Here is a 24,564-nt window from a genome sequence, read left to right on the forward strand (position 1 = left end):
CACCTCTTTCCTCCCCTACACTCATGAAATGGTGTTGTAATTTTGTAAAACTATGCTCTAAAATGTCACCAGACACCGAAACAAATTCAGTTTCCCTCTCAACTTTCAGTCAGTTTCAGTATTATTACCAATATTATATAATGTTAGCAATATTATGTAATAATATTATTCAATAACAAAATAACAATATTGAATATTATTATTATGGGGAAAAATTACCCATATCTAGGTAACTAAGGCATTTCGTTGCCACAATCCTAACAACGATTTCCCAGCTATTCGGCATTCCTGCTCTCTCTGAGCCATGCACATGCTTAATTGAACCAAACTGAATCTATCTATCTATCTATCTATCTATGTAAATAAAAAGTCATACTCAAAGAGTAAGGAGTTTGACACATTTAATGACATCACTTTCAAACTATTTGTATTCAGAGATATTTGTGAAAATGAAAACAAAAACCTGTGAATTTTCTAAACTCGCCATTTTTTTTTTACTTGAGTTATTTAACAAGATGTCACCACAGACCTTTTCCAAGATCTCCCCATCTTCTTCTAACAAAAACTACCCGAGCATCATCTTCAATATATGGGTGATATAGTTTTCTATATTCTCTTTTCTCTTGTGTCTACAGGGACTCAAGTATCCATCCATCTGACCAGTGTTGAAGGAACAAAAATCTCCTGTTTGTGTCCTGTCCTCTCAGTTTCTTCTGAGAGAGTAGCAAAATGGTTATACCTTGGTTCTGCCAGTTTAGTATATGGTGACCTTGGGCAAGTGACTTCACCTTGAAACTTAGTTTCTCTGTAAAATTAAGATGATAGCAGCAACTAACTTATAGCATCATTAAATGAAAACCCAAGAATAATAAACATAATAAACGCTTTTAAAAGTTAACTGTTACTACTATTCTTTTAAACCATAGTGATCTGTATTCCTGGGATAGGGCTGGTAAGGAGCAGTTACAAGGTAGTATTATATTTGAAAATATCTCTGAATGGAAGATAATGGGGGAAGAGGTGGGGACCTCTTGCATAATAAACTGAGCTATGGGTTAAAAAATATGCTAAGAATGAGATATTCTTCCACTTACATGAAGGAAATAGGGACAGAAGAGGGAAAGAGGATACGAAAATACTCCTTCATATTTGATTGTTTGCTGAGTACCAACTATGAGCTGAGTACACAGAATATAATGGTGACTAAAACAGGTTAAAAAAAAGTTAAACAAGTCATGAAATTCAGAGTATAAATCCCTGTGTCATATATGAACAAGAAGACTAATAAAGAATATCAGATTGCAGGTATCTACTTTTAATAAGAGGGTTCCTCTGTGGAGAAGACGTTGAACTTATCAAGGTCCAGTTCACTGGGCGGGGGTGGGGGGGGGCGGCAGAAGGGAAGGAGGCAGGGAAGAGCACAAGCAGTTCTCCTGGCCTAAAGCTAGGAAAGGGGCAGTGGCTACATTAAGAAAAGCAGTCAACAGAGTAAGCCAGGTGAGGCATAGTCTCTAAATGCTCCTATTATTTTCAAGCTTTTAATAACATCAAAAGGCAATCCATGGTTATCCCAGGCTAGAGCTCAGGTACCCTCCCTGGGGCTAAAGTAGACAGTGGGCCACAGAAAAGACAATTATTGAAAAATAAAGAATGAGGCTTTTTAAGAAACATGTTTGACCTTGTGCTATCTGCAGCTGACTCAATCAGAAGGAGAAAACTTCATAACTTAAAACAAAACAAAACAAAACAAAACAAAAAAACAGTGCCAAGACAATCCAATAGGAAAAAGTACTCTTTTCAACATTCAGTGTTAGAAGAATGGGGCATCCACATGCAAAAAGAAAAAAAAAATTTGGACCTCTTCCTTCCACCGTGAACATAAAATTAAGAATCAAATACCTAAATGTTTGAAGAAAACATGGGAATAAAACTTCATGACCTTAGTTTAGGAGAAGTATTTTTAGACATGACACAAAGTGACCAATGGAAAAACAATAAATTGGATTTCATCAAAATTAAAAACTTTTATGCTTCAAGGACACCAAGAGAGTAAAAACAGCTACATATGGATTAGGAGAAAATATTTGCAAATCATATATTCATAAAGGAACTTGTGCCCATGCCTTATAAAGAACTCTTACAGCTCAACAATAAAAATGAGTAAGTACATTGAGAAGTAGGCAAAAGATTTGAACATATATTTTTCCAAAGAATATACAAAAATGACCAAAAGTGCATGAAAAAATACTCAACAGCATTAGCCATTAGGGAAATGCAAATAAACCACAACAAGACATCATTTCACCCCACTGGGATGACTATAATAAAACAGGTAATAATAAGCATTGGTGAGGAAATGGACAAGTTAAAACCCTCAAATATTGCTGATGGGAATGTGAAAGCATGCAGTCACTTTGGAAGACAGTTTGGCAGTCTCTCAAAAATGTTAAACATATAGTTACAATATGAACTAGCAATTACACTCCAAGGTATATACCCAAAAGAACTGAAAACACACATCCACACAAAATCTTGCACATGAATGCCCATAGCAGCATTATTCATGACAACCAAAAAAGAGGGAGAAAAACATAAAATGTCCACCAACAGAGGAAGGGATAAATAAAAGTGGCATTGTCTATACAATGCAATATTATTCATCCATAAAAAGGAATTAATGTACAATTCATGCTACAACATGGATGAATGTTGAAAACATGCTAAGTGAAAGAAGCCACTCATATAGAACACATATCATCACATAATTCCATTTATATATGCACTGTCCAGAATAAGCACATTCATACAGACAAAAAGTAGATTAATGGTGGTCTAGTGCTTGGGGTTTGGGAGAAATGGGAAGTGAGTGCAAATAGCCATGAGGTTTCCTTCTTGGAGTAATAAGCATGTTCTAAAATTGATTATAGTGATGGTTGCATGATTTTATGATTATATTAAAAAACCACTGAATTGTACACTTCAAATGAATGAATTAGATGGTATATGAATAATATCTGAATAAAGTTGTTAAAAAATCCAATCAAACTTTTTCTAATAGAACATTTAGGGAACCAGAAGTTAAATAATGATATGTTTGTCCACACTGAAGTTAATATAAAAGAATATACTGCCTATTGACAAACCCTCAATTTTGTTACTTTATACTAAGTTGCCCACTCTCAAAGTAGACAGATATTCAAGAAATATTATCTTCCACACTGAAATTTTCCCAACAATAAATCGTTGGCATAACAGTATGATACAAGATCACACTATTAGATGAACACAATCTCCTCATATTTCCTCCTTCCAGATGGTATTCTAACTGCTTTTGGTCAGCTTCTTGAAGTAACTTTCCACTGAATTAGTTACCATCTCATTTTTAATACATTGATGTACATGTCCTTAACAAATTACTGGAAAAAAGGAGAATATTTTTCTTACAACTGCACACCTTACCTCCACACAGACACAGAACACAATGGAAACTTCTGTATGTAGGGCAGATTAGGAATGGGGGGGGGGTCCCTTTCTGTCTCTTGGGACACAGAACCACTATACTATCGGTCACTCAACAGGCGTGCAGGGGTGAGGCATACAGCCTCTACAGTAGATGAGTAACAGATAAAAACAATAAATAAGTCCACTCAAATAGTGCTATTTAGAGTAAGCATACCATCAAAATCTAGCACAAATATTGAGTATTAGTTTAGCAAGAAAAATTTCTGAGGTCAAATATGGAAAGGATTACCTATTAACATCACGAATAAAAAGGACAGAAAATGTTCATCATTAAAATATATTTACAGTTAACTACAGATACCATGTTCCAAAGATCTAATAATATCTCATAAATATTTTTACTAGAGGGCAGAACTTAAATTTCTCTGATCATTTTCTAATTCTCATCGCAACTAACTTCGAAAAGTTGGATCTTAACTCTTTGTCACTCACTTACTGGTTTTGTGATCTTGGAAAATTCCTTAAACTTTTGAACCTAACTTACCCCATGTAAAAATAATTAACTCATATTAGTGGAAATAATTAAATCAAATAATTCATATTTAGGACCTAATACTATAGTTAACACAAAGAGTATATCAAATAGTAGCTACTGTTATGATTATTACATTGTCAGTACTATATTACCGAAATCCAGTGGACTAGGATAGCAGCAGTCTTGAGACTTAAACTTGAGAAATCAAGGACATTTAATGCTAATATAATCAGAGAGAATATAAAAGATAGAATGATTACTCAACTGAGAATATGGGAATTTATACAAGGTTAGCCACCATAACCTCTGTGGGACCCATATTTCTCCTCTGTAAAATGAACAAAATGATCTTTGAGGTTCCTGACTACTTCCATAAGATAAGGGGAAAAGATTTATTGATTTCCATTTTCCTTACAATATTCTTTATAAAATTTTTTTGGCCTTAATTTCAGACTCAAACTTTTATTGAAACATCAACTCATGTTTGGAATAGAGCAATGGAGATGATAACTGCAAGTCACACAAACAAGAGTGAACATATATTTTAATGGATTTAAATCTATAATCTCAGGAATAGAAAAAAGCTACCACCACCCATTCCTTGGTTATAAAAAAAAAAAAACAACAAAAAAAGAAAAAAACAAAAAAAACCACCGTAAAACAATCTGGAGTCTACATGAATGAACAAAACTTGTACAGCCTCAAAAAGCAAAAGATTTTATGTGATACAGATTCCAGATCTCTAAAATAAGGAAATAATGTGCTAGTTCCCATATTGCAATTCTAACCACATCTAAAAATACAGATACTCACTCCTCACTAAGAATGTTGAATCTTTGTAATTTTTGCTATGTGAGATGGTGTCTGTATAATTTATGTGACAGGTATTGAGATATGCCAAAAAGCTACTTCTTTATTGTTATTTTTATAAAATAGAAATAAGAACTTAAATTTGGAACATATTTTGACTTCAAAGAACCCTTTTTAAAGTAGAATATATTATTCATATTGTAAGGAGATGTATTTATTTTAAATCTTATTGAGATTCTAAGGAAAAATAATTCCCTCCTTTGATTTTTATTTTGCTGTTAAAGATAAAAATCTAATTTTATTAGGTGAATCTTAGGGGACCGTTTAAAAGTAATTTTCAATACTTATTTGGCCAAGAAATCCTAAAGATGCACGTTTTGCTGAAAGAGTGGGACTGTAATTGTTAATTGCCTCAAAGATATATTGTGCTTGCTAGAGATCCAGCCCAACTTGGCAATTTATTCACACAGGGATCAGTGTTTTGTGTAACAGAAGCCAAGCTGTTAAGTTTAAGCCGTCTTCTTTCTTTTTACTGTGGACCTTTCATTCTGACCCTTTCAGTACAATTTCTTTAAATTGTTGGTGGTTGTCAAGATTCTGTGGTCTTCCATATTTTCAAATAACCTGAAGGTGAATATGAATTTGCAAATGCCATGAAAGTAAGGAATGTAAAATCTCTGAGTTCAAATATTTGAAAAAGAGACTTCCCAGTTATTTTGAGGAGCAAGGAGACAGTAATATTGCACTTTGAAGGGGATAGTGTTTTCAGCCACTGTTACCATGCAGAGCCACTGTGCCCGGCTCCTTCTGTGGAATTACATCAGTAACCAATAGAGGGAGCATACAACCTGTGCACTACTTGCAGTTCCCAGCATGATTGGCCCATCACCAGCAGTTCCATCCAGAGCTTCAGTTATGCCTTTAAGGCTTTGTGTTCCCAACAACTAATAAAAAGACAATGCTGGTTGTCAGCAAGTGCAGGAGGAGACCTTCATCTCATGGGAAGCAGCAGTCAAATCCACTGGGGTTCACAGGTTAACAGCAATGGGCCAAGTAGAATGGGTGAATTTAATGTGAAGGTGCCAGTTCATATGGACTGAGGAGAGGGGTCATTTATGGCTCAGACTTGGACTTTCAGCATTTAGACAAGGGAGGGAATACAGTTGTGTAAAATAAACCCATTTTTTTATACCAGCATACAGATCATCCCATTATTTTTCCACTGAGTCATTTTACCTGATTTGATTTTCACACATCACATCACCTATGTGGAAAAATGAAGGGGAATGTTACTAAGAATTGTTTTGGATTGTAACACATTAGAAATAATGAGGTGCTTCTTAAAAAGAGGTGAGTTGATGACAAGTTAGACACATATGTGATGGTAGACCAGTGGGACAAATGTATATAGGTCACCAGGCTCATTTGGGTGACATTAGCTTGTAGACATTCACATACATTGTTTCATCTGGTAGTTCCACAGTGTAATGTTCATTTCACTGATGAGGAAATGGGTGCCATAGGTATTAGAGAACCTGCTTAAGAGATATAGCGGTTCAGGATCCCATCTGCCCATGTACTAGTCCTGTAGGACTACTGCTTCACAAATGGACTTGATTAGTGTTTCCACAGTGTTCAGTGGAACTCTACCTCTGAGGAATGGTCACTGAGATGATAAACCATAGCTCCTCAAAAATGAGATTTTGGAATGTAATACCTAGCTCATAGCTTATTCTTACTAAATTTTTAATAAACTAAACCAATCCTTGAGTTTGAGTTAGGTTATAGAATAAGTGTAACACTCAGGGCTCCTGATTATCATTCCCAGAATCAACCCATTTCTCGGTTATAATGACTTCTTATGTCTGTCTCCCCTTCTTTCCTTCATCTTGCCCTTCTTCCCTTCCTTCCTTCCTTCCTTCCTTCCTTCCTTCCTTCCTTCCTTCCACAAACATTTACTTAATGACTATGACACATCAGGCAGTTTGTAATGTGCTAGAAATAATAGGATGAACAAAGGGAGAGTTCTAGCTGTCATGGAACTTACATTCTTGTGAGAGAGACAAGTATCATTTGTAAAAGAAAAATGCTATGAAATGTAGGTCGTGGACCTTCAAGAGTCAGTTAAGATATAGACTGGGAAGGAGAATCAAGTGCAGGTTTCTCTAAAGAAGCAATGATTGAGGTACTATGTGAAAGATGAATAGAAATTATCTTGTGAATCTGAGAAAGATGAGAAGGAACCATTTAAAAAAGAAAGAACAGAATATCTAAAGATTCTATAGCTAAAGTGTAACACATTTGAAAAACGGAAAGAAAGCTACTGTGAGTACAGTTCAGAGAGCAAGGGAGAGAAGGAAATTCATGGGAACATTGGATAGTCCATGTGAGGCTTGCAGGCTGTGAGAAGATTTTTTTTTTTAATAGGAGGTGACTTGATTGAATTTGAATATGAAAAACACACTGTATATGAGGATTCTCTGTTCTTTCTGCACAATTTCTCTATAGACCTAAAACTTCTCTAAAAAATGTATTCTCTTAAAATAATATGTGTATGAGATAGAACAGAGGGAGGAAGAGAGTAGAGTCTGAAGGCAAGCTAGGAGAATACTGCAGTTCTCCAGGACAAAGAGTACCAGGGACTGAGCCCAATGGACCTCCAGAGGTTAAGGGGCTGACGATGAACAAGCAATGGTTCCCAGAAAGCATGAGCAGTGAAGTAGGAATGAAATCAGGAAAATGGTGTCCTTGAAGCTCAATGAAGAAGGTATTTCAAGAAAGAGGGAGTGATCAATGTGGCAAATAGTCTGATTGGGCAATTATTATGAGGACAGAAATAATCCTTACGTTTAGGAAAATTAGAGGCCATTGATGACATATATAAGGAAAAGTCTGGTGGAGTTGGGGTGGGGGGCAATTAGATTAAGGCAAAGACAAGAATTGGAGAGACTATAATATAGAGTATAGAGCAATTTTGTTGCAAAAAGTAGCAAAACATATAAGTGGGTGTATAACAGAAAAAGGTTGGTTGAGATTTTTTTTTTAAATAAAAGAATAATACCATGATTGTATGCTCATATTTTTTTTTTTTTTTTTTTTTTTTTTTTTTTTTTTTTTATTTTTTTTTTTAAATTTTTTTTTTTTTCAACGTTTATTTATTTTTGGGACAGAGAGAGACAGAGCATGAACGGGGGAGGGGCAGAGAGAGAGGGAAACACAGAATCAGAAGCAGGCTCCAGGCTCTGAGCCATCAGCCCAGAGCCCGACGCGGGGCTCGAACTCACGGACCGCGAGATCGTGACCTGGCTGAAGTCGGACGCTTAACCGACTGCGCCACCCAGGCGCCCCTGTATGCTCATATTTTTACTTTTTTTTTTGTTTATTTATTTTTGAGATAGAGACAGACAGATCATGAATGGGGGAGGGTCAGAGAGAGAGAGAGACACGGAATCCGAAACAGGCTCCAGGCTGTGTGAGCTGTCAGCACAGAGCCCGACGTGGGGCTTTAACTCACGAACTGTGAGATCATTACCTGAGCCGAAGTCAGAGGCTCAACTGACTGAGCCACCCAGGAGCCTCAAGGATGCTCATATTTTTAAATCTTTACCATGTATGAGATTAATTTACTTTTTAAAATAAAAATGCCTATGGGAACAATACAATAAGGAAGACAGACCTACAAACAAGATGAAAACAGTACAATCAATAGATTATGGCTTTTGAAAAGGTGAGACTGGATGAAATTCTAAGACAAATGAAGGACTAGATATAGGAAGGAAAAGGGACAGTTCCTTTATTAAAGGGAGGAAAAGAGGACCAAAAGGCAGATGTAAGTAGTTTTGTATATAGTTCAAACCCATGAACAACATGGGTTTGAATTGTGCTGGTCCACTTATAAGCTGATTTTGTTTTATTTTAAATAAATACTGTATAGTACTGTAAATGTATTTTCCTTATGATCTTCTTAATGTTTTCTTTTATCTAGTTTATCATATTCTTATAACAAAAAATATGTGTTATTCAAGTGTTTATGTTATTAGTAAGGCAGATTTGGTCAACAGTAGGCTTTTAATAGTTACGTTTTGGGGGAATCAAAAGTTATATGTAGATTTTTGACTGCATGGGAGTCAGTGCCCCTAATCCCCACATTATTCAAAGGCCAACTATATTAGATATCAGAAAATTGGGGTGATTTCCATAAAATTAAGTGGGAGAGAGTGGCTGATCAAAACTAAAACACAAAATAAACTCTTCAAATGATAATTGATTTGCATCAGTTATAACCATATCAGAATGAGTTATTTGTCATTCACAGAACCCATTATGACACATCACAGCCCCTAGATTAGAGTCAAGTAACCCTAAGCACAAATCTATCATTTCCCCTGTGATTCCTATAAGCAAGTGACACATCAGAAATAATGAGTCATGAGAAAGACAATGTGATTGGTGCTGAAGGAATAAGCCCTACACCATGTCATGCCCCTGCACTAATTGTTTTCCATAAGCCTTAATTGCCTGTCTGGGCACTCTTTGCTCCTCGACACCCTGAATGACAAGTTGGTAATTCACAACAGGAGATTTGAGCAACTGGAGAACATCTCTCAAGAGCTCCTTTTGGCTTCCTCCCCTGACTAGACACGTCACGGTAGTATTTAATGCATTAGTATACCACTTTTAGACAGGAGCTTGTTCCTAAATAAAAATCAGCCTTACTTAAAAAGAAAAAGATAATAACAACACAAGGGAACATGTCTATTTATTCTAGGCAAAGTGTTAAAAACAAACCTAGCAGCAAAATTAAGGAGAATTTTAAATTCAAGGACAATTTATAGGAAAGAATAGCTAGATATAGAATATTTGTTCTTTCTCTGGACTTCCATTTCTATTTCACATGTTCTTAGTTAATACTTTGGTTGCTATATCGTTCAGGGTTTCTAGTATTTATGAAAGGATTAAGTAGAATTCTGGATTGTGGCTTGATGTACATTACACATAGTAAGGTCTGAATTTCTGCTTCATTCTTTGAGGAATAAGATGAGGCTCAAGTAGCCAATAATAAACATAGGAAGAGTTTTCCCCACAAAAAGAGAAGCCTCGGAAGAAGAGCAATGTCTAATCTCCTTTTTGACCCAGTTACGGGTTGAGCTGTATTTATCCCAAATACATATGTTGAGGTCCCAAATCAGTACTTCAGAATCTGACCCTGCTTGGAGACAGGGTATTTAAAGAGGCAATTGAGTTAAAAGGAAGTCATGAGAGTAGGCCCTAATCCAATCTGACTTTTGTCCTTATAAGAAGAGGAAATTTTAGGACACAGAGGATGCAGAGGGAAGGCCCTGAGAAGACGCAGGGAGAAGGCAGCCAACTATACGGCAAAGGTTGATGCTTCAGAAGAAACCAACCCCTGTTAACACCTTGATCTTGGACTTCTAGACCCAACACCTGTAAGAAAATAAATTGCTGTTATTTAAGCCACCATGTCTGCAATACTTTGTTAGATAGTCCTGGAAAGCCAATAAATACTTTGTTTACCCACCCCTCTTTCTTATTGCAGACACACACCATTTTAAAAGCATGCTGATCAAGTGAAACCTTTTCATATGAGATCAGAGGATCCTTAAACTAATGCCACTTCATAATAATGGTCCTGTTGATGCAATCTGAATTAATATAAAAGGTTGAATTTAGTTTTATTACTCTGATGTTTGAAATATAAGCATTTGATTAACACTGAGTTGTATATTTTCACAAAATTAGCTGAATGCCTGTGTGAAGCTAACCTGGTGTGCATGCTGCCAAGCTCCCTAAGAATCAGGGCTCCTTTGAATAGGCACTGTAAGAGAAATAGCCAAATGGCTAACTCTCTAGGACAGCCTGGATCAGCAGGACACACACATGAATATCCCTGGTACATCCCCCTTCCTACTCCATTAGTACACTTTTCTCGTCTCAGAATTTCCTTCATGCTTTGCCAATATTTCTTCAGCCTAAAATTCTTAACCTCATGGCCACCTAATCAAAATCCTGCAGGTTTTTTTTTTAATTCCAGTTTCAGACTCACTGCCTCCAGGAAAGACTTCCTTGATTATTCCAGTCCTTACTGATCTGTTGCTTCCTAAATTTCATCTGCATTTATAATCCCACCTGAGACAATTCAGTATCCAGGCCAGTTATTATTTATGGCACTACTCAGGCAATTGTTCCAAAATATTGCTACTGTTCAATGAGCCTTATTCATGTCAGCAGAGTGCTAAGTGTTCCTCTCACTCTTATGTCCTTCCATCTTCACCACAACCTCCTGAGGGAGGCATTCTTACTTCACATTTTCTAAGAGGAAATTGGCTCAGAAAACCTAAGCAACCAGCTCAAGTGGCAGAGCTGGGAACTGATTCTGTCCAGTAGAGAAGTCTCTATCTCTTTCCTTTTCCTACGCTGGCTTCTACGGTGGCCCTCGCAGCTTTGCTTTTCACCATCACCTCCACATCTTCTCCTCCTAGGTCATCTTCTCCTCCTAGGACCCTCCTAGGTCCTCCTAGGTCTCCTCCTAGGTCCTAGGGACAGTTTCTACTTGCTCTCTACTCCTATACACCTAAGGGAAATAGTTTGATATTTATCAAAATATTTAGGAAAGCGCCTGGAATAAATTGGGGTTTTATAACTCCTCGGTGGCTCTGCAATTAGGTTGCCAGTTTTCTTATTAGGATATAGGGATTTCAGCAGGTTGGATCATACATTTCTGCATGATCCAGGACCTCTTAGGATTTCCATCTGGGCCTTTCTAGGCCTGATGTAATGGGGCTGTAAAGATGAGCCATTTTTTAAGATTTTATTTTAGAGAGAGAGTGTGTGTGTGCACAAGTCAGGAAGAGGGGCAGAGGGAGGGAGAGAGAATCCTAAGCAGGCTCCATGCTCAGTGTGGAGCTTGACACAGTGCTTGATCCCATGACCCTGGGATCATGACCTGAGCCAAAATCAAGAATCAGGTGCTCAACCCCCAAAGCACCACCAGCACCCCAAGATGAGTACTGTTTGAGAAAGGTAGTATTTGAATAACGAACAGGACAAATGAACCTAAAGATGAATTGACAGAGATAACATTTGTTTCAAAGCCAGGAAATTCAACAGGCCTGATCATCTGGGTTGCAGATGATTCTTCAGGTTTCACATTTTGAAACATTCAGAATCACTTCAGCTCAGTTTTTTATTAAGAAGAAGGAGGAAGGAAAGGAGGAGGAGGTGGATGAGGAGGGGGAGGAAGAGGAGGAGGAGGAGGAGAAAAGGAAAGAGAAGGGAAGAGAAAAGAAAAGAAAAAAAGAAAAAGAAAAAGAGAAAGAAAAGAAGAAAACAAAAGAAAACAAAAGGAAAACCCCTTCCCTGGTTCCTTGAGAGCTGGCACAGGACATGGTGATATACCAGTTTTATCCTTGCTGCAAGGGTGCTTCCCACCCCTAATTATCAGCAGCAGTTCTGCTGCACACTCCTTTTCCTCCTGTTGTATTCCTTTTCCTGTGAATATGATTTCTCCTTCTCATTCCTGTACCATTTCTAACCTATGGGTTGTTCTCTCCACTGGCCATTGACTCACTCAAACATGCTGTTTCCCTAGCTAAGATACAGCCCAAAGGGGCCCTGCCACAGAAAAAGAACTGCCTGGAGAAACTCTATTTTCATAATAACAGCCACCGACATTTGTTTAGCACTTTACGGTCTATTTTCTTAGCGTGCTTGGATTGCAAAGCCCTTTTCAATTATTGGATAAAAAAGACAGGTAAACACAAACAGCCTGTGAATGCATAATTAAAACAATGCCTCAAAGAAAAATGAGGGAGGAAAATCACATTAATTCCAGCAAATAATGTTAATAAACAGCTGCTGCCATCAAAGTACTAAAAGACACTATTGGTTTTAGTATTAACGAGGGACTGAAGGAAAAGGCAATGTGAAATACTTTTTAAGAGTATAGTCTGTGAAATTCATGAACTTCTCTGGTCTCCAGTCTCCTATGGTGTAGAGAGAAAGCTATGACCATGTTAAGTAATTCATAACTGCAAGACTTTTAAAATTTTGATTTATCCAGGGGTGCCTGGGTGGCTCATTCAATGAAGTGCCTGACTTCAGCTCAGGTCATGATCTCATGGTTCATGGGTTCCAGCCCCCAATCAGGCTCTGCTGACAGAGCTTCGGATTCTGTGCCTCCCTCTCTCTCTGCCCTGCCATCTCCAAAAAAAAAAAAAAAAAAAAAAAAAAAAAAGAATAAAAACTTTTTTTTTTTTAAATATTTTTTTAAAATTTTTAATGTGTATTTATTTTTGAGACAGAGAGACAGAGCATGAACAGGGGAGGGGCAGAGAAAGAGGGAGACACAGAATTGGAAGCAGGCTCCAGGCTCCGAGCCATCAGCCCAGAGCCCGACGCGGGGCTCGAACTCACGGACCGCGAGATCGTGACCTGAGCTGAAGTCGGGCGCTTAACCGACTGAGCCACCCAGGTGCCCCAAAAACTTTAAGTTTTTTAAAAAAAATTTTGGTTAATCCAATGCAATAATTCCATAGATAATAAAACTGAGGCCTAGTTTATTCATTAATTCAACAGACATGCAGTGAACATACACTATATGATAACCACTTTCCTAGGCACTTGGAATAGAAGGTAACATTTCTTTTCTCAAGAGCTTCAAATCTAATGGGGAAGAAAGAGAATACAGCTAATATAAAAAATGTGAGTCTCAAAGGCAGAGAAGAAAATGCAGAGTACAATAAATTTTAAACCCTAATCTCATTTCTTTCATTTGCCCTCTTTATTTCTCTTAACTCTTAGATATTTGGCCTCTGTGGGATCTAGAAAATGAACCCATCCATATTATTATTCTTATTGGTATGAGAAAGTTGTAGCATGTGGTGGTTTTGTGGGCTCACACGGGTGTCAAGCCTGGCTTGAGCATTTACTAGAAACATGCATGTGTACCACTGCCTCCTGGCGTTGGGAAGAATGGCATCAATCGCAAGTGTGGTCACATATTAAATGAGCCATTGTGTATAAGGCCTAGCATGCATTAGTACAGGGCCTGACACCTATTTCAGTAAATGTTAGCTATAAACATGATAGAAGTGTTTCTCATACTGATGTTAAAGGAAACCTGGTAGGTTGCAGCAGAGAGATATCAATAAATGAGGGGTGAGGAAAACAAACTACCCCTCTGAGAAAATGAGCTCGTTAATTTTACCAGTAAACAAAGTAGTGCCATTTTCTATAAGATACTTAAAATTTTATGATGCTAGTGTACATTGTAAAGCAGTGAGTTTAGAAGACACTTCAAGCTTCTTTGATCTTGCAAAGGATGCTTCCATTTCAGAATACTTACGAATATCTCCCTGAACTTGTATGGACTAAGCAAAATATAGGAATTTTTTCATGCCAGGCACACCCAATCCTCTATTAATGGTATTCATTTCTGAAAAAGTCACATAACAGAGGTCAGCGCTGGTCAGGATCTAGAGTTATACATGGGCTAAGACAGGGTTTAAATAGAGAATTTTAGTTTGGTCACTAAAACTTTTTAGATTTACTGTGATTGGGGGAAAAAATAAGCATTATTAAAAGATGAAAGCTTCTAAATAAAACTGTTGGCAAACAGTTCCTGAATCATGATTTTGAGGCTGTGGGTGATGCTATGGCCTGGGGAGACAGGCTGTCTCAGAGTTCTAATTCTGGCTCTGGTGGCACCAGTGGGGATTAGTGATTTATATTAGTATCTTCAGGCTCCTTTTCACAGCTTTTTTTTCTCTAGCTTTTTTTATCTAGCTACAAGGGTCCACAAACTATGGCCCATGGGCCAAATCTGGCCTACTATCTATTTTTCACATTTTTAAGTGGCTGGAAAAAAATCAAAAGGATCATAATATTTCTTGACATTTGAGAATTACATAAAATCCAGATTTTGGCGTCCATTAATAAAATTTTATTGGAACATAGCCAATACCCATGTGCTTATGCTACAATGGCAGAGTTGAGTAGTTATAACAGAGAGCATATGGGCTGTAAAACCTAAAATATTTATTCTCTGGTCCTGTCCAGAAAATATTTGCTGACCCCTGATCTGGCATATAGAATGAATCCTAACATTAAATGGGAATGGATGAACATGTCTACCAATACCGTCAGAGAGCACTCCTCATACAGACACTCTTCATGAGTGTGATCATAAGATCACACTCCAAATGGGTTCTCAAATGTGCCAAATGCCTTCTAGTTGACATGGCAGTAAAATTTCAAGGGATTACAAACATTTTAAAATGCCCTTTGTATTATTTTAATAGCCTCTTTCAAATGTATATTTTAAAGCATTTTAAGTAGGAAGGGAATTTTGAAGGAAAAATCCCAACCACTTTTTTTTAAATAAAAGAATACATAGTAGCTAAAACATGCTGCTTTTCAATGCATTTATTTAATTCATGTTCAGAATTACTTGTGTATATAGAATTACGATTTCATACCATAAACAACTCCTACTCACATTCTCTAAATGATTTCCACACATTAACTAAGAAAAGAAAAATAATACAAGCTTCATGGCTGCCTACAGACTTAGGCAGACAAAAAAAGAGATTGTCATAGTTGCCTTTGGGTAACAGAATTGCACGAACTGTAACTTACAGTACTAACACAAAAGAGAAAAAATAGTTAAGATAAAGACAGTGTCATAAAATTAAATGCCTTAGCAGCGTATTTAACTAATGATCAAGAAAATGACCAAGTTTTATGCCTTTTATGCTAGAACACTATTAAAATGTCTCCACATTTTCACACAAAATAGACACCAAATACTGGTTTACGTTTTTAAAGACAGCGAATTAATATAACCAATGACTTTATTCACCCTACTAGGAATTGCAAATACACACATGGATGATAAACTATCATTGCTGATGTCGAATAATTATTTCAAAAACTCAAAAACTGGGCCAAGCTTTTTTCTTTCTCAGAGACATCCATGACTATATCTTACAACTATCTATTTCTCATATGGCCTATTCTATACTGCAGCTGCACTGACCATCTAAATAGGCTCAAGTTTGGGTCAATTAAAAATTATACACTCTCCAGATCCATGAAATATTCTACCTAGGAAGAATTTTTTGTAAATGCGTGAAATAGGTCTGGAGAGTTATCCAATCATAGAAACAGGAGAAAAAACAACTAGATCAGGGAAATAAAAGTAAAAACTGATTAATAGTATACCATGTAATTACAAATAATAGAGAAAAATTTTGCCACACTTATGCATGAAATAGATAGATGCATATGAATACAGGGATAAATAACTAAATATGGAGAAAATGCAGATAAATAGATTGATAGAGATTAATCAAGTCTCTGGACCCCAAATTTAGACTACAGTTCTTAACCTACAGTCTACAGTTGGGTTTCTAGGAATCTTTGAAACTCCCAAAATCATTTGCAATTTACATAGGTATTTACATTTTTCTGACAAAACAATACATAATACAGTTATTAGATTGTTTAGGTACTCATGTCCCCTAACTTTTCGCTCAGCTCATAAAAATCCTTCTGCAAAATAATTAGAATAGAAACATTCTTTATTGATATTTACAGAAATGATATGCAATTGTCAGAGGATATTGGAAATAATTAGCGTAGTCATGGCTAAAGGCAGGCTATATGACACCTTCTCTTCTGAAGGGTTTAATTTTATTTCCAGGCAGATGAAACTCACTTTGGATTACCCTTCAAAATTTCTCTCTCTTTTTTTTTTCATTTCTGTAGCTGTATCTTCACCTCTCATCCCCTTTTCTTCTGTGTTTACCTCTTTTATTTCCCTGGAGGAAGGAAGAGGATAAGAAAGCCTCCCAGTTCTAGTTATTATTGATTTGGGGCACTGTGCCGAACTGGGGCTTTGAGAGTCTGGAATATTGGTAATTGCCCTTGAAACTCATAATGAGTCTTTCCTTGGATAATACCTATGCGGGTTGGTGTACTGATTCCCAACATGTGAATAATATTAAGTGTGCTTGCTAGTGGCTAGACAGTGTGTGATAAGTTGGCCAGTGTATGGAGGGAATTTGTGAAGAAGCAGAGACAATTTTAGCGAAGTGAGTTCTGTAATGAAGAAAGTGGAGCTTCAGCATGCAATCGTTTTCCAGAGGAAAAAATTACAGGTGCATATTCCTTCTCTGGTATAGTTATTCACATAAAAGTAAGGCTACTGCAGGCAGGTGAATTTTCTCCCCAGCTCGTCATGACAGTATTACTATTTGTGACCAGAGAACATACATTTAAAAGAACTGTGAGTGGGCACCTTTATCTAGTGCCTATTTTTATGATAGGCTTAAACATATAAACAATTGCAAATAGATGAAAATGCCTACTCTCACATCAAGTACCAAAACTCTTAATACATACTCTGTTAATCATAATAAAAAATTCATAAGTTCATATTTCAGAAACCAGGCTCCAGCCTCTAATATCTCATATTTTTTATGCCAGAAGATATATATATACATATATATATGTGTGTATATATATGCACACACACACACACACATATATATATATACACACACACATATATATGTGTATATATATATACATATATATATATATATATATATATATATATAAAACTTTATTTTTATTTTCTGGAACTTTACCTTTGTAAAGATAAATCAGTCTCTCTCTCTCTCTCTCTCTCTCTCTCTCTCTCTCACACACACACACACACACACAAAGTAGTGTTAGCTGTTTGACCTTGATCAAATTACTTCACTGTGCCTCAGTTTCTTTATCTGGAAATGGAGATAATAACAGAACCGGCTTCATGGAGCTGTGATAAAGATCAAATTTAATGATACATGTAAAGATCTGGAACATTGCCTGGGATACAGATAAAGCTATAAATCCTATAATGGGTAACCTACTGCTCTGTTTAGATCCCAGAGGCTGGCATGTTGGCTGCTGATGGCTCACAGAAGCCTTCATGGAGATTGCTCTCCATTGCAACAGGGAGCTGCTTCATCTGAGTTTATCTGTCTCCTCTTTTCCCATAAATCACTAGACTAGCTAATACCAAGATAAAGGGTCTGCTCCTTGAGTTTAGAGCAGCCCTGAGGGGCATCCCAGCTCTAGAGCTCCCCATAGCATCAGCTGAGACCTCATTTGTAATGGTGGTGTGGGCCAGCTTCTCCTTCTGTCTAATCCTGCTCTCCTTGCTTTCTCATAGATGAGATATCTCCAGAGAGCATTCCCTAATACACTGCTTTTAAAAAACTTATCTATCGGGGTGCCTGGGTGGCTTGGTCGGTTAAGCGTCCGACTTGGGCTCAGGTCATGATCTCATGGTCTGTGAAACAGCCTGGAGCCTGTTTCAGATTCTGTGTCTCCCTCTCTTTCTGACCCTCCCCTGTTCATGCTCTGTCTCTCTCTGTCTCAAAAATAAATAAACGTTAAAAAAATTAAAAAAAAAACTTATCTATCTATCTATCATCTATATCCAGTATAGGTAACATAGTGTTATAGTAGTTTCAAGTGTATAATATAATGATTCAACAATCCTACACATTACTCAGTGTTCATCAAGATAAATGTCCTCTTAGTCCCCATCACCTATTTCACCCTCTCCCCACCCATTTCCCTTCTGGCAATCACCACTTTGTTCTCTGTATTTCAAGACATGCAGTTTGTTTGTCTCTTTTTTTCTTTGTTAATTTGTTCCTCAAATTGCACATATGAGTGAAATCATACAGTATTTGCCTTTCTCTAACTTATTTTACCTAGCATTATACCCTCTAGCTCCATCCATGTGGTTGCAAGTGGCAATTTTAGTCTATAAATCTGAAGAAAAAACCGTTAAAAATTCACATTCTATGTTGAAAAACACAAGGGAAGTTGTACCTTACAGAGAATGCATTTCAGGGAAGAAACCTAAACCCCATTTCCCTGACCCTGACTATAACAAGAGGAAGACGACTAGGACAGAGGAAGTGCCTCTTGAAGAAAAGTTTTCAAGATAAACCCTATTTTTTTAAGGGGAGGAAAAGAAATTCTCTCAACCATCAGAACAAGTTCAGAGAAGCACAAGAGAGTTGCTGGTAAATTCTGAAGTATGCTAGAACTGTCACTCACCCCTTCTCCAAGTTGTAGACTCACATGAAGCTCAGCAATCCATTGAATCTGTTGGGTCTGAAGCTCATGCTTCACGGAAAAAGGGACAAGATGACAGGGTTGAGGGAAGCAGCAATGGTGAAACAGCCTGCATTATCCCTACTTGGCAGACCAGGGTACATGAGTTTCCTGGTAGCTGAATAAGCACAAAGAAAGCAGCTGGCTTTTGAGCCCTTCCAATGGTATGCCATCTAACAGGACCTTGCTTAAGGTGGAAAAGTCTACCATGTGAAGTGGATTTCCAATTCTAGGGATGCTGAACAATCCACAAATGTTCTTTATAAGCAAGTCAACTTTTGGAAAGGAATGTAATAACCAGTCAGTGTTAAGGAGCTGTACTACAGCAATAGCTTCTGTGTAGACGGACTTCTACCTTCTTCCATTTCTCTTTTGGTAACGTTATCAGAAAGGAAAGCAGAGAAGTAGGAAAGAGGACATACAGAATTTCCCTCCACTTCAGCCACTAGAACCACAACGAGGTCTTTGCTGCACAAGGGGATGGAAAGATATTACACAGCAGGAAATAAGAGTTAAGCATAGCCAATTTAGGAGTAGCTATTGCTGACAATAAAATCATTTCATACAATTGAGAGTCTGCCGTGAACCTGGTAAACATATACACTTCAATAAGTATTCATCCAGTACCCTGCATCATACTGTACCATGTGTTAGAGATGCCATGATGAGAAGAAAGACATGGCTCCTAACACTTATGGAGCATACACTTCCTCGTCTCCTTTTGCCTTTCTGCCTCTGAATCATTATGTCTTCTCGCTGTGACAGACTATTCTTCAAAGAAGGTTGAGACATCATCATCTATTAATTATTCTGTTTATTTTTTAAACATCATAAGGAAAATTTGCCCAGAACACATTTTAAGAAGCAAAAAGACTGAATGCATTTTCTTACTTCAAGTACTATACATTAAATTCTGCCAACATTCCTTTCTCAACCACATTTCCCAAAAGCTTAGCACTTGGCCATAAAAGTTCACTCCAGTCTAAAATTTGGCATGCCTGACAGCAAAGTCTTCAAATTTGCCAATTTGGCTAACATCTCCTTTTTGAATAACAAGTAGGGAAATAGGAAAAAAAATATGTGAAATGGTATAAATCATGGCATTATCCAGACACAATTCATTTCATGAGATAATAGTAAGACTAAAATAAATTAATCCTAAATTATGGTAGATTTGTTTTCAGATAGATTTTCACAAAAGTTTAAAATATGCATGGAAATATACTATACAAAGAAATATAATTGAGTCATATACAAAAATCAGAGAACATTTTTTTAATGTTTGTTTATTTATTTATTTATTTATTTATTTATTTAAATATGAAATTTATTGTCAAATTGGTTTCCATACAACACCCAGTGCTCATCCCAACAGGTGCCCTCCTCAATGCCCTTCACCCACCCTCCCTTCCCTCCCACCCCCCATCAGCCCTCAGTTTGTTCTCAGTTTTTAAGAGTCTCTTATGCTTTGGCTCCCTCCCTCTCTAACCTTTTTTTCTTTTTCCTTCCCCTCCCCCATGGACTTCTGTTAAGTTTCTCAGGATCCACATAAGAGTGAAAACATATGGTATCTGTCTTTCTCTGTATGACTTATTTCACTTAGCATAACACTCTCCAGTTCTATCCACATTGCTACAAAAGGCCAGATTTCATTCTTTTTTCATTGCCATATAGTATTCCATTGTATATATAAACCACAATTTCTTTACCCATTCATCAGTTGATGGACATTTAGGCTCTTCCCATAATTTCGCTATTGTTAAAAGTCCTGCTATAAACATTGGGGTACAAGTGCCCCTATGCATCAGCACTCCTGTATCCCTTGGGTAAATTCCTAGCAGTGCTATTGCTTCTGCACTGCAAAGGAAACAATCAACAAAACTAAAAGGCAACCAATGGAATGGGAAAAGATATTTGCAAATGGCCTATCAGACAAAGGGCTAGTATCCAAAATCTATACAGAGCTCACCAAACTCCACACCCGAAAAACAAATAACCCAGTGAAGAAATGGGCAGAAAACATGAATAAACACTTCTCTAAAGAAGACATCCGGATGGCCAACAGGCACATGAAAAGATGCTCAACGTCGCTCCTTATCAGGGAAATACAAATCAAAACCACACTCAGATATCACCTCACGCTAGTCAGAGTCGCCAAAATGAACAAATCAGGAGACTATAGATGCTGGCGAGGATGTGGAGAAACGGGAACCCTCTTGCACTGTTGGTGGGAATGCAAACTGAGAACTTTGATTCTATTGTAAAATCTTTTTTTTGATTATTTACACATGACTATTACTTAATTTCAGAGGACATTTCAGACTAAAGTAAAACAAAAATGAAACAAAACAACTCCTATCTACATAGCATATATGGATATATATAAATTATAAATAATTCTATATAAAGAATTATATTCTATAATATTCGATAATATAAAGAATTAAAAAGATATATAGCACATATACAGATAAACTATATATATATATATATATATATATATAAACTTACGTATATCTGCACACACACACAAATGTGTGTATGTATATATAGTACCAGAATGTTTGGCAAAGAGCTTTCAGAAAGCTTTTTGTCAGTTTTGTTAGAAATCATTATAGGCAGTTGGGATTAAAGTATTTAATCCTATCCATCTATATACCTTGGTAGTTGGGCTTGAGGTCTTTGTACATAAAGACAGAATCATTTTGGATCTGTAAACATCATTTGTAGCATGGGTTTTCAAAAATGGTGATGGAGAGAATTCCTCAGAGAAAGCCAATATAGAATAAATATATGTTATAAGAATCTGCTGCTAGTCAGGCCTACAAAAGAAGGTTCTGTACAAAGCATTGACCACATTTCTGCAATCTTTTCTGTCTCACACTTTCTGACAAATGAACACATTCTTGCAACTTTCTAGATTCTCTGTGTCCAGCTATCACCTAATTAGAATAATTAGAAAATATCATCTTATCCTTCTCATTTGCAAAAATAAATCCAGTATAGTCAGTAATTCTAATATTGCAAAAATGGTTAAAAATCATGTGATTTAGATTCCCACATTTTCATACAAATACAGAAGCATTTGTCTGGAAATTCTATTTTAATTGGAGGGACACACCAATAAAGCCTCAATGACCAAAATTCATGGCACAAACACTGAATTCTTAATGAAGCCATGGTGTTTCTCCAACTTTCTCTTTAAAGAAGCATTTGGCACAATTCTCTTATCACTCCTTAAGATAATTTAGAATTATAAGACCTAATTTAGAAAATATTACATATTGTGTTAATGATTCAGGAAGCATCTTTTCAAATGAGCTATGGGCATAGTGTTTATTTCCATAATTACCGCAGCAAACCTAAATTTCCTTGAGAACGTGTTGTTTTTTTGTTTTTTGTTTTTTTTTAAAAGACAACCGTCAGATTTCACATCACAGAGTCTTAAACTTCTTAAGCTTTGCTCATCAAAAGCCATATATAATATTCCCTATATATGAAATGCATCCCCTAGAGAAACAATCTTAGAGGGGAAGTTTTGAGACTTCCTGGGTTCAAAGGCCCAGTTCTCTCTAGAACAATCTTGACAATATCCATCTATGTTATATTAGAACACCTTCACCAAAAGATGAAATTTTTACATATTTAGTAGACAGAATGGGAAAGCAGACCTTTAGTATTATTGGAGACAGAGTCAAAGCTGTCAGTTTAATACCATGCTCACTTAAAAGCCAATAGGCACTAATATTGTGAATAAATAGAGAAAGAAATTTCCTCCAGTGATACTTCAAAGACTTTGCAACATCTGGAATTTGGTTCTATACAGGGTATTCCACTAAAAAGTAAGTATAAAAAGATTTTAATAGAGCAAACAAGATTCAGGTTTCTTACAATGTGTTCTCCCTGGGGGGAGACAAATAACACAATGCATCTGACTAACCTTTCTGCACTTCAGCTGCATCAATTAACATTTAGTCATGGATTCCATCATGAGCCAGATGAACTCAGTGCTACAGCTGTTTTCAGTGAAGGGGAAAATATGCTTCCACATTTTAGATTCCCAGCATTTATAAATCTGGGAAAAATGTTTTATTGACTGCCTTTGTGCCAGCATTATTGATATGCATTACATATTAGTCACCCAAATAAATTCACACACACCCTAGACTGTGATTAAATCAGGGTCAGTAGCGCATGAACTGGGTCAGCCAGCACCAATGCTATAAAAACCACATTCTCAACCTTTTTTCTTACATCAAGGATTAAGGAAGGGCTAAAGAACTGATCAAAGAAATAGATTGTGGCCTTGAAAAAATTGTTATTGGGTGGGTCAGACATTTCAGTGGAGATCAGGTACTCTGAGAGAGGGATGCAGATGACTAGAAAAAAATGAACAGATGTTGAAGAAATTGAACTGCAGGATCTAATGGCTTGGCAGAGACATCCTCAATACTACAAGCCAAACATGTGGAAGTGTTTGGTTGGGAGCAAAGCTGGGGTACAGAATAGCAATACTTAGTTAGTCATTGAAGGAGGATTTTTGTTTTGTTTTATTTTTATAGCAAAGGTTCCTTCAAGATGCAGTTTGTGGAGAAATATTACAGTGAATCAGCTGGGTAAGCCACTCTACCTGTCACACCTTGCTAAATTTCACATCACAAGAACATTATAAAACTAATTTTGTCTCCATTAGTCCCTTATAAATGCTGTTCCATGTCTTCTGGTCAACTCTGGAGTCACATGGATGAATGGATATCCAATAGTCACGTGGCCATATGTGCACTGCGTGTGTGTGTACCATCATTTGTACTGGTGTATAAACCTGGAATCACTATCTGTGTAAAAACTAACCAAATTTGACACTTGCCTTCTCAAATTAATGTTCTTAGCCACAACTCAAGAAGAATAAAGGTTGTATGTCTTCACTTTTACCAACACAGAATGTCAGTCACTTAATCAAACCAGAAAAATGCCTTACCTGGAACTACTTCAAAAAGGAATTTTCCTGGGCTCTCTTCATTGCAGGGATGTTCAAGGACTTTATTTCCAGGCAGAAAAATAGTACCCTGTGAACACAAATGCCCCAAACATCAACATCATCAGAGGGCAAATATTGGATATCATCATCATTATCATCAGTAAATATCCAAAGTGTATCTGTAATCCAGTATATAGTAATACACATCAGACTCATTTATATTCCCAACTAATCAAAAATCATGTAACAGAATCATATTAATTCAACGTTTAACAAGTTTTTGTTGACCACCCAATGTATATAAGATACTGTATTAGGTACCGAGTTCATTTTAAGCACCAATTTATTAAATGCATTCTGTGTGCCAAAAGTTTTACTGAGCCTTCTACCAACATCATATTATTTAATTGTTAGAACAGTCTTATAAGGTAGGTGTTATTTTCCCCATTTTACAGCTGTGAAAACCAAAGCGAAGGCATTAAATAACTCAGCCAAGGTTGCCATAGCCATCCCTTGATTATTCCTTCCTTTTCCGTTAGATTTCTCTCTCTTTAGTGTATTATTTCCATCAGTACTAAGA

The 24,564-nt window shown here is 36.7% G+C and overlaps 1 protein-coding gene across 5 annotated transcripts in view; it reads right to left on the bottom strand.

Moving 5' to 3' along the window:
* ARHGAP24 (Rho GTPase activating protein 24) overlaps positions 1 to 24,564 on the bottom strand; it is a 516,404-nt gene that overhangs the window by 258,677 nt on the left and 233,163 nt on the right. For 4 of the 5 annotated variants that reach the window (XM_047855838.1, XM_047855840.1, XM_047855837.1 and 1 more), the window contains exon 3: positions 23,985 to 24,072. In XM_047855838.1, the coding sequence (XP_047711794.1) occupies positions 23,985 to 24,072 (88 nt within the window). Of the gene's footprint in view, positions 1 to 23,984; positions 24,073 to 24,564 lie in introns of those variants that run through there. The other variant, XM_047855844.1, reaches the window with a different exon arrangement.

The sequence above is a fragment of the Prionailurus viverrinus genome, chromosome B1 (genome assembly GCF_022837055.1).
Source record: "Prionailurus viverrinus isolate Anna chromosome B1, UM_Priviv_1.0, whole genome shotgun sequence".
Lineage (NCBI taxonomy): Eukaryota > Metazoa > Chordata > Mammalia > Carnivora > Felidae > Prionailurus > Prionailurus viverrinus.